Source organism: Podarcis bocagei (assembly GCF_964188305.1).
Source record: "Podarcis bocagei genome assembly, chromosome: 7".
Taxonomy (NCBI): Eukaryota; Metazoa; Chordata; class Lepidosauria; order Squamata; family Lacertidae; genus Podarcis; species Podarcis bocagei.
In genome coordinates, this window is record NC_138132.1 from 16,207,210 (window position 1) to 16,217,719 (window position 10,510).

General features: G+C 45.6%; 1 protein-coding gene across 2 annotated transcripts; it reads right to left on the reverse strand.

Moving 5' to 3' along the window:
* Positions 1 to 605: 605 nt before the first annotated feature.
* Positions 606 to 9,225, reverse strand: LOC308590091 (phospholipase A2 inhibitor and Ly6/PLAUR domain-containing protein-like). 2 transcript variants are annotated; one of them, XM_081199751.1, is made up of 7 exons: positions 8,934 to 9,225; positions 6,919 to 7,032; positions 5,361 to 5,477; positions 3,959 to 4,105; positions 2,685 to 2,828; positions 982 to 1,431; positions 606 to 654 (listed from the first exon to the last, which is right to left on the reverse strand). In XM_081199751.1, the coding sequence occupies exons 2-6, from the start codon at positions 6,977 to 6,979 to the stop codon at positions 1,220 to 1,222; spliced, it is 681 nt and encodes a 226-aa protein (XP_081055877.1). In that variant the 5' UTR covers positions 6,980 to 7,032; positions 8,934 to 9,225; the 3' UTR covers positions 606 to 654; positions 982 to 1,219. The 2 variants fall into 2 exon arrangements, with proteins under 2 accessions (XP_081055877.1, XP_081055878.1); XM_081199752.1 differs by lacking the exon at positions 5,361 to 5,477.
* Between the last annotated feature and the right edge of the window lie 1,285 nt (positions 9,226 to 10,510).

Sequence of the window (10,510 nt, forward strand, 5' to 3'; positions counted from 1 at the left end):
ACACACACACACACACCACAATTCACTTGTGTGTCATATTTCACACAGAGCCAATGCACGGCTATGGAATCCAGCTTGTAATTTCCTTAGCTCCACTTGGAGCTGTCTGTGGTCCTGCTTTTTTGTCTTAGCTCCTACACACCATTTGTCAGAGCTTTCCTCTGGAACATAAGTACATAAAAAGAGCCTGCTGGATCATGCCAATGCCTCACCTAATCCAGCACCCTGTTCTCACAGTAGCCAACCAGATGCCTGTGTGAAACCCACAAGCAGGATTCGAACACAAGACAACTCTCCCCACCTGTGGTTTTTCCAGCAACTGGTATTCAGAAGCATTGCTGCCTCTTACCATGAAGGAAGAGCAAAGCTATCATGGCTAGTAGCCATCAATAGCCCTCTCCTCCATTAATTTGTTTAATCCTCTTTTAAAGTCATTGTTTTTTCCCTGTGGAAGTGAGTTCCATAGCTTAACGATCTGCTGCGTGAAGCAGTGCTTGGCCTAAAACCTGATCTAAAACAGGATAAGCAATGCCGGCTGCACCCAGCGAACCCACCCAGTCTGTTAGCCCATAATAGACAGCACTCACCACCATCCAGAAGCAGGATTTCAGTGCCAATACTCTTCAGCTACAGCTGATGTATTTTATGTCACGGCTAAAATGGCCGCTGTTTCTTTAATGCTTAAAAAAGCTGGGTCAGCATGAGTCAGCGGCCTGCACCGGGTTATATATATAGAGTGAGAAATGTTAGTTTGGGTTGGTTGGTTGGTTGGTTAGTGAAAGCTGGTAGTGTTGAGGTGTGTACAGTTGGTCAGTCGCTTTTGTAGAAAGACTTTTAATAATAAAAACAGAAAGTACTCTGCAAGGATATTTTTCTCGTGGACTCTTTTATGTCGACAAGGGTCCGAGGACCAGGCTGAGGCAACAAAGGGAGGTCAGAACCTTTTTTGCTTTTTACAAACACTGACATTTTATTTGTCACCTACCAGTATTATCAGCTGGTCGCTGCTTGATGACATCACTTGAGTGCCACCATGCTCTGCTACTGCTGGAGGTCATGGCGGAACATAAAAAAATAGACACTAGTGTATCTTGGGCAATTTGATCTCTTCATTCACTGTAAAGCCCAAGGCCTATAAAGGGCCACTGAGGGCCACAAAGCAAGTAAGCAAGGAGGAAGGGCTCAGGAAGGATCTCTTGGTCTTCGTGCCAGAAGAAAATCAAGGAAGGATCTTCACATGAAGAAGGCAGGCAAGAACTGGGAGAGAAAGTGCAAACAACTCTGGAGTGTAGCCAACCTTTCCAGAGATGGTCTTCATAGGAAGGCAAGTGCCTTCTCCATGTACATGAACCCCAGCAAAAAATACCATCCCTTTTTTAAAATCATCACAGACAACCTTGTTTACACAGCCCTTGATAGCCACTGGTGGTCCTGCGGAGGGAATAGAAGGAAAGGACAGTCAGCATTTAGGCTAGAAATTGAATCCATCTTAACTGGTTTCTGCTTCAGATTTTGAAGTTCCAAATTTCTGAAATGGTGGCTAGGGAAACCCAGCCAGATGGGCAAGGTATAAATAGTTGTTGTTGTTGTTTCCAAGGCAACTTGGAGAAAATGGGAGGAATCAGGTTGGATTCTGGAGTTTCAGAATTTTTCTGAGAGGGAAACTTAACTGCTAAGTTTTATAATGAAGCTTCTAATTTCCCTCCTTCACTCTTTGGAAGTTATGAAATCATAGTGCACGCATAAAAGGATGACATGGTGCAATGACTGTATTTCATCATCGCACCATTTTGCAAATTAGACTTTTTTAAAAATTAAAAAGACTGGGGAAAATGGAACAAGATTCTCTTGGGTTAATTATCTCATGAAAAGCAAAATTCTATAAAGTAAGTCTACCCTAATTCATATCCTAGAAAAATGAATCCCAGTGGGAGACATATATTAACAGATTTTTCCCATGCTGTCATAGTAAGTCAGGTTTTCCCAGAATGAAAAAAATCCTTTTGTTGTTGTCTCCCCTCCTCATTCTCCTCGTCATCTTGCTATCCATCCTTCCTCCTCTGCCTCAGCTTTTAGCCTCCTTTCCTCCTCCAATCCTTGCCATTGCCTCCTCCTAACTGTCATCATGGTGTCATTCACAGGGTTAGTGCCATCTGTCTGCAGCCATGTGAATTACTTTGACAACAGTCTTATACAAATATATATATTTGAGAAAGTGTGTGTGTGTGTGTGTGTGTGTGTGTGTGTGTGATTGTGTACTTTACATAGTCAGATTAGAGTAAGTCATACTCAGAGTAAATCCACTGAAAACCAGTATGCATGTTTGTGTATGTGTTCCAATGAAGTTGGATGATGAGAAGTTCAGGGCAGCATAAGGGAGTAGTTCGTCATACTGTCCCTAAACTGAACTATGAAGCTGAACAAGATGTGCTGATGGTTGCTAACTTGGAGAGCTTTAAAAGGGGGTTTGGACAGGAGGATGTGGCTGTCAATGGCTGCTAGTCATGATAGCTCTATTAACTTCTGTAACTGAATATCAGCTACTGCGGATCACAAGTGGGACAGAGCTATTGTACTCATGCACCCCTTGTAGGCTTCCTGTAGGCATCTGGTTCACCTCTGTGAATTCTGGAATGGCTGGGCCTCCAGTCCAATCCAGCAGAGCCATTTATGTGGTTACTTACCTGTCCTTGCAGTCCCAGACATGTCAAGGCAATAGTCCTGGTCTCCAGTACAATTGGCAATCACTTCTTCCTTGCATGTATACTTCTCCAGACCAAAGCAGGCTGGGCACTTTATTCCATTGAATGTAATGCTTATGGGTGGGACTGGGAGAAAGAAGAGACAGTCCAGATTTGGGAGGAAGGAAGAAGAGAGCTCTAAACACAAGGGTGGAAATCACAAATCCACCTTCTCCCATAGAGCTGAGTGGCTAGTAAGTGCAAGCCAGGTTTTCTCTAAGTCCACTAAGTTGTTACAATACAACAGCCTTTGGTTGCTTTGCCTTGATATTCTCGTAGTACTGGAGAATTCAGTGGGGAAAATGCTGATGTACCTACCGGAGCACTTTGATATGCAAAACTTGCACTTTTACAATTGCCATGTAATATCTATTTGCATTTGGGAAGAATGGTACCTTCCGTGCGGCAACACCTGCACTTTGGAAATCCCTGCCTTTGGGCATTCAGGCAGAGGCCCTCGATATTTTGCTCTTGATGCCTGCTCAAAACTTTCCTGCATTTGGAAAGTCTATCCAGACACCTGATTCATAGAATCATAGATCTATAGAGCTGGAAGGTACCCCGAGGATCATCTAGTCCAACCCCCTGCAATGCCAGTCATTTTAGACAATATTGAGTTGGGTGGACAATATTTTAGACCAGGGGTGTCAAACTCAAATTCATCGGGGGCCGCATCAGCAATTTGGTCACTCTCAAAGGGCCGGTTGTATCTGTAGGACTATGTGTCCACTCTTTATTATCATAAATTATTGTCACTGCCGCTAGAGGGCAGACGTTCTCTGGCTTGTAGGCTGCTGCGCATGCGCTGAAGAGGCAGCTTTCTTGTGTCAAAAAAAAAAAAGTGAGAATAAAAGGTGAAGGCTGGCAGCCGGCGGCAGCTACACGGGCCACACAACGAGGTCTGGCGGGCCGGATTCGGCCCGCGGGCCTTGTGTTTGACACCCGTGTTTTAGACAGTTGAGTATGGTCAGACTCAGTAGAAGACACCTTCCTATGGTCTTATGATTCAGTGACCAGCTCTTCAACAGTGCTCTCTGGGCCTTGTTAAAACCAACACGCACAAGTAAGGAAGTGGCTCGGTGATAGAACCGACATCCATTTTGCAAATCACTCTTCCCCAGCCCAAGTAGAAAGCTGGTGGTTTTTTTAAAAAAATGACACCGTAGAATGTGGAATGATAGAATGGGCAAAGACAAAGGGATACATCAGTGACTTACCATCAGGAAAGTAATGATTGCACTCATCCTCGTTGCAGCAGAAAAGCCTGCTTGATACAATTCCTGACTTGCCCACGTTAAATGTGGAAGGGCCTTTGTAGATGCAGTCGCTGGGGAGGAAGCAAAACTTGTGAATAGTCCTTGGTCCTGTTGGGATCAAGGAAGAGAAAGTTTTAATCAGAAGAGAGGTCCCTGGCATAAATGATTAGCCCTGTAATCCAAATTATACTGACCTGGAGAGAAGATGTATGCTACATTTTGGAATATACCTTCAAAGCCATGGCTTCCACCATATAATCCTGGGAACTGTAGTTTGTTTAAGCATGCTGGGAATTGTTAAGAGACCCCTATCCCCACCACAGAACTACATGTCCCAGAGCGTCTTGGGAAGAGAGATTGATTGTTAAACCACTCTGAGAATTGCAGCTCTGTGAGAGGAATGTAAGTCCACAAACTGTTGAGAGTAAGGCAACAATGGCTGCAACAAGTAACTTGATCCAGTTGGGGGTGGCAGACAGAAAGGCAGTCTGGTCTTCCTCCTCCCTGATTCATTCTCTTTTAGTAACTGCTTTCTGGTAAAAGAGATCCCTTCCTTCCAGTCTTTACTTCCTTCCTACCCTTCTCCAAGTTCATTCATTGCGAGTTTCCATGTGCTGGTGTTAACTTCTTGGCTCCATCTTGGCAACAGGTAAAATCTTAACTCAATGTTTTTGGTTGCCACGAGTAATAAGCCTTATGTTTTCTTTATCTGTTCAACCAACAGTCTTACCAGCCTATTTCTTTCTGCATACTGCTGTAATATATTTACCAAACTCCAGCATAAGCACCCCCTCAGCACCCTCAATCAGCAATAGTTCCGAGGATTCTTTGAGAGAAACCAGGATGATTGAAAGTGGCATCATGGTGCTTTTAATGTATGGTGTGGATGTTGACCCAAGTCCCATTCACCCCATACATGTAAAGAACTATGAACAGTCAAAGAATTCTGGGAGCTGTAGTATGTTAAGGCTGAGAGCTGTTGGGAGACACACACACCCTTTCCCTTCACAGAGCTACAATTCCCAAAGTTACCTATGAAGAAGGTTTGACTGTTAAACGACTCTGGAAATTGTAGCTTTGTGAAGGGAATAGGAGACTCCTAACAACACTCTCAGCCCCTTTGACAAACTCAAAGCTTCCAGAATTCTCGGAGGAAACTGACAGTTTAAAGTGGTTCTCATAGCATGTATGGTGTTCATGTGGCCTCGGTAAACTCAGTATGGTTGACTTCTGAGTAAATCTGCTTCGGCCTGGCCAGTAAGACCACCCAGTCCATGGAAAAGAAAACTATAACCTTGCCTCATTCCTGCCATCCACCCTATTTGCTGGAACCTGTGGGTGTGTGACATCTTATGAAACTCACCTGTTGTGTTCACGGTTTGTGCTGTGCCACATTTGATGAGCCCACCAGGGCAAATGATCTTACTGCCACTACAACTGTCCCCAGCAGCTGAACATGACTCACATGGCAGACATCCCCCTAAAGCAGGAGCAAGTAAAAGCAGACAAATGGCATATTCACTGTGGCCAGGACCCCTGCAGGGCATCTTTTAACCCTAAGAGCCAACACAATACTCATTGGATGGGTGGGTGGTAGAGGACTCCAACTCCCAACATTCCTGACTATTCCTTGTGCTTACTGAGACTGATGGGAGTTGGAGTCTAAAAAACACCAGGGGAGTCCTGGGCTCCCCATCCTTGCTGTAAGTAAGCCTTTCTCAAACTTGGGTCCCCATATGTTGTTGGACAACAACTCCCATCATCCCTAGCTCCCAGGACCAGTGGTCAGGAATGATGGGAGTTGTAATCCAACAAGATCTGGGCAACCAAGTTTGAGAAAGGCTGCTGTAAGTGAAAACCCAAGTAAGAGCTGGAAGAAAGGCATTCCATTCTCACAATTGTCTACCTGATGCAAGCACAAGTCGCCAACCTACCAATTGTAGTTTTAGGCTACAATTCCCACCAGCCCCAGGCAGCACCTTTTGTGTCATGTTGGACAGGGATGGAGAACTGGATCTTGCCAGTGGGCCAGATCCTTACCTTCCCCACTGCCCATGAAACAATTTTGACAGGCGGTGAGGCTGCCTACCTGTCAGTCATCTGCCATCATTATGTTGTCGGGCAACACCGTCAAAGGAAATCGCTCTTCAGCAGCCCTCTTTGCTGCATCTTTACCTACCCTACAGCCGATGACCTATATGGGGCAGGTGAAGATGACCTCATAGGCCAACGGAGAGTCCTGCTAAACCTAATTAGAAAGTCCATGTGCTGCTGGTTACCCACCATTGGTTTAGGAGTTGTATATATTTCTTTTGACTTATTTAATCAAGAACATATAATTCAATTACATAGTAATCTAAAGAAATAAAAAAGAAAACTATGCAGCTAATGCAGCTGAATGAAAATCAGACACACAGATAATTTTAAAAACGCCAGTTGAGGTAATTTCGTTCACAATTCCTATGATAAGTAACAATAATTATTGTTGTTGGGTGGGGGGTAGGATCATTTTTATTTATTTATTTATAAAAATGAGGAAGGACCTTGTCCTTGAGGTTTTAGGATATTCTCATTTGAAGCAGAAAATTGCTTTTTAAAGAAATCAAAGAAAAAGTCAAATATACCCATCATGGCTAAGGAGCCGTCAGTAGCCTTGCCCTCAGATTTGGAACACATTTTGTTTAGCACAAGGAAGCTTTCAGAATGTTAATATGCATTAATTTGAATCCCTGGATGATCCATGATTTAGAGATAGATCTGTTGTTACAGCATGAGACTCATAATCTCAGGGTCGTGGTTTTGAGCCCCACCTTGGGCAAAAGATCCCTGGATTTCAGGGAGCTAGACTAGATGATCCCCGCGGTCCCTTCCAATGCTACAATTCTATGATTCTAATAACACCAGCTTCCACCTGCGCTTACCTTTCCTTGTCAGGAATAGTAGCATTCCTGCATGAAACCAGCAGAGGGCAAAAACATGCATCAGAGAAGCCCAGTTCCCTAGGTGAGTCTCTGGGAGCTTGTGGGATCACAGCGCTGCGAGAGAGGTCAGGCATGGCTCACCTTTCAAGGAGTAAAGGCAAGGTACACAGAGATGCATGCCAGTGATAAATTGCTTTGGTTCCCTCTGCGATTTAGTGGGGAGGGAGTAGATATGGAGAAACGGAAACCATGGACTCAAAAATCAGTCTGACTTACTTTGACCTAGAGCTGGGCTGATATTAAAATGTCAGCTTTGCAGCCAGGTTCTCAGATTGTGTGGCTGCTGCCACCCTCTCAACAAACACTCCACTTCTGTCAATGATTAAAGGAGGCACACATGCTTGAAATTACCAGCACCTGATCACTACAGCCCACCACAGTGGACCACCCCTCCACTGGCACTTTAAATTATGCCGTAATGAATTGGCTAGCCTTTTTAACCAATAAACAGCCATGTCATGCTAAATTCCATTCATGCCAGTCGTTGTCGTATGACACAATGATAACCCTCATTGAAGAACAACCCTACCTCTCCCCTCCGCTTTTCCCACACATGCATGCTTCTGTTTACCCATTAAAACAGTTGGGAAGAATCATATAGCAGTATACTGCCTCAAATTTTGTAAATTTACTCCCACCATTTCTGGGATGATGATGATGATGATGATGATGATGATGATGATGATAATAATAATAATAATAATAATAATAATAATAATAATAATAATAATAAATTTATACCCCACCCATCTGGCTGGGTTTCCCCAGCCACTCTGGGCGGCTTCCAACAAAACACTAAAATACAATAACCTATTAAACATTAAAAGCTTCCCTAAACAGGGCTGCCTTTAGATGTCTTCTAAAAGTTTGGTAGTTATTTTTCTTTTTGACATCTGGTGGGAGGGCGTTCCACAGGGCGGGTGCCACTACCGAGAAGGCCCTCTGCCTGGTTCCCTGTAACTTGGCTTCTCGCAGTGAGGGAACTGCCAGAAGGCCCTTGGCGCTGGACCTCAGTGTCCGGGCAGAACAATGGAGGTGGAGACGCTCCTTCAGGTAGGTATACTGGACCGAGGCCGTTTAGGGCTTTAAAGGTCAGCACCAACACTTTGAATTGTGCTCGGAAACGTACTGGGAGTCAGTGTAGGTTTTTCAAGACCGGTGTTATATGGTCTCAGCTGCCGCTCCCAGTCACCAGTCTAGCTGCCACATTTTGGATTAGTTGTAGTTTCCGGGTCACCTTCAAAGGTAGCCCCACATAGAGCGCATTGCAGTAGTCCAAGCGGAAGATAACCAGAGCATGCACCACTCTGGCGAGACAGTCCGCGGGCAGGTAGGGTCTCAGCTGGCATACCAGATGGAGCTCATAAACAGCTGCCCTGGACACAGAATTGACCTGTGCCTCCATGGACAGCTGCGAGTCCAGAATGACTCCCAGGTTGCACACCTGATCCTTCAGGGGCCCAGTTACCTCATAGGATTGCAAATGGATATTTTTTTCTGAAAGCAATTAACATGGAACTGAGCAAGTGTCCACTACATTTCTTTGTTGTTTTTTATGCAAATAACACACACAATACACATTTACTGGCATTGCCCCCTCGTTTCACCCCCTCCAACCTCTTTGCCTCCCCATCTTTTCCTTCAAGAATTGTGCTGTGCAGTGCCAGATTTACATACGTATAAGATAAACAAGCTATAGCTTAGGGCCCCAAGAGAGTGGGCCCCCCCAAAAAAAATTAAAGAGGAAAAAAACCTAGATGTATTATTCACTATTGTATTTCACTATTAATATACTTTGTTGTTGACAAAGGACAGATGGACATATAAAGGGCTCCATTACCTTCAGTAGCTTAGGGCCTCATCAAATCTAAATCTGGTCCTGGTGCTGTGTTCAGCCTTGAGTCCTGTTAGGGGAAAAGGTGGGGTATAAATGAATAAAGAAGGTTTATTTTTACCATGTCCAAAGTGCCCGGATATTTAGCTCCTCCTTTCTCCATTGCTGGGCATGGGAAGGACTATGTATGCGAGCATCATTCAGGTGAGCACTAAGGAAGCCGACGGAAGGACGAGCCCCTCTACAAATCTCAAGCGAGATAAGCAGGCACACATAGCCCTGAAAAGTGGTGGCAGCTGAGTGGGCTGAGCTTGGCCAAATAGCACATGGGGCCAGAGGCAGCAGAAGCCCTCAGCAGGTGTGCTTTAGCATCCGCATGCCAGTAGTGGCTGTCACTCCTAAGCACTCCTAAGCTTCTGTTGAAAAAAGCTGATGAGCATGAACTCCTATTCTGATGTGATGCCCTCTATTGTGATGCCCTCTCTCTGGTGAGCCAGTCGGCTGGTTGTTTGGAGATGCATTAGGTGCAAGCTGGCTTTGGTTTTGGGGCCTTGGGGATGATGCCTGCAGTAGACCCCCTTTCTTAGAGTGACTTCTCCTGCTTGCTGTTGCTCCTACTGCTGTTGCCCTCCTCCTGACAGCCGAAATTACAGAGCTAGTCATGGGGTGGGGGTATAGCAGAGAAGTAGTGGCTGTTGTGATGGGACAGAGCTGCCTTGATACCCTCTCAGGTTTACACAGTGGCGAAGCTGCATGCTCCGGCACTGGGGGTGGAGAGTAGGCGGGGGCATGACACGTGTCCCGGGCAAGTGGCACATTGCCTGCGGGGGTGTGGCATGTGTCCCGGGGGCGTGGCATGCCACACGCAGGGGTGTGGTTCCAGGGGCATGGCATGTCACCCGCAGGGGCATGGCATGAATCCGGGAGCATGGCGCCCAGCGCGGTGGGGGTTATGCAGCGTGTGTCCGGGTGGGTGGCTGCAATGGTACCCCCATTCCCAATGGTGCCGGAGGCAGTGCACTCCACCTGCCCCGCCCCCATTCCTCCGCCAGTGGGTTCACCTAGATGGGGCTGTGGCCAGGTTGGGTGATGTTGAGATCGGGGCTGTGCAGAAACACCTGCAGTGCCACCCTAGTGCTTCTGCCAGTGTGTCCATCATGCAGCCCTGACGCATTATTCATTCATTATGGAACTTATTAAATGCCTATTAAAAACTATCTGATCATTGCTTGGACTATGCTGAATCATATTATTCTGAGACTCTTGTAAAAAAAGTGCTGACTACATAAACCCATGATGAATGCACCCTTCCTCCTTGAGTGAGGTTATCGGGGCCGCTGACACCTATCAGGAATTAATAGTACAAACAAATTAGGAAATGCACAATAAAGCTATGCAACTGCAGCAGCATCACAGGTGTTCAGGCGTTTGCCTCTCCTCTGTGAGGGAGAAGGGTGATTGGTGCTCACTGGCTGTGCCTCCTTTGCTGCATCATAATTGGCTCAACTCCACCTTATCAGCACCAGGGTGAAGGTCTCTAAGCAGAAGGTGTGTTCTATAGACATAGGCCCCACCACACATGATTTGGAACCCTCACCGTGCAAAGTTCTAAATGATATCAGGAATGCCCTTGTGGAGAACAGGATCTGCCCTTCAGACCTTCCAAAGTCCAGTGAATGTCTCCATTTTTTTTTATTA

Coding starts and splice junctions, on each gene's coding strand:
- LOC308590091 (XM_081199751.1), bottom strand. CDS start 6,979: ATGCATGTTTTTGCCCTCTGCTGGTTTCATGCAGGAATGCTACTATTC. Junction 4,106..5,360: donor ACAAACCGTGAACACAACAG/GTGAGTTTCATA, acceptor TGATCCCAACAG/GACCAAGGACTATTCACAAG. Junction 1,432..2,684: donor GTCTGGGACTGCAAGGACAG/GTAAGTAACCAC, acceptor TTCCCTCCGCAG/GACCACCAGTGGCTATCAAG.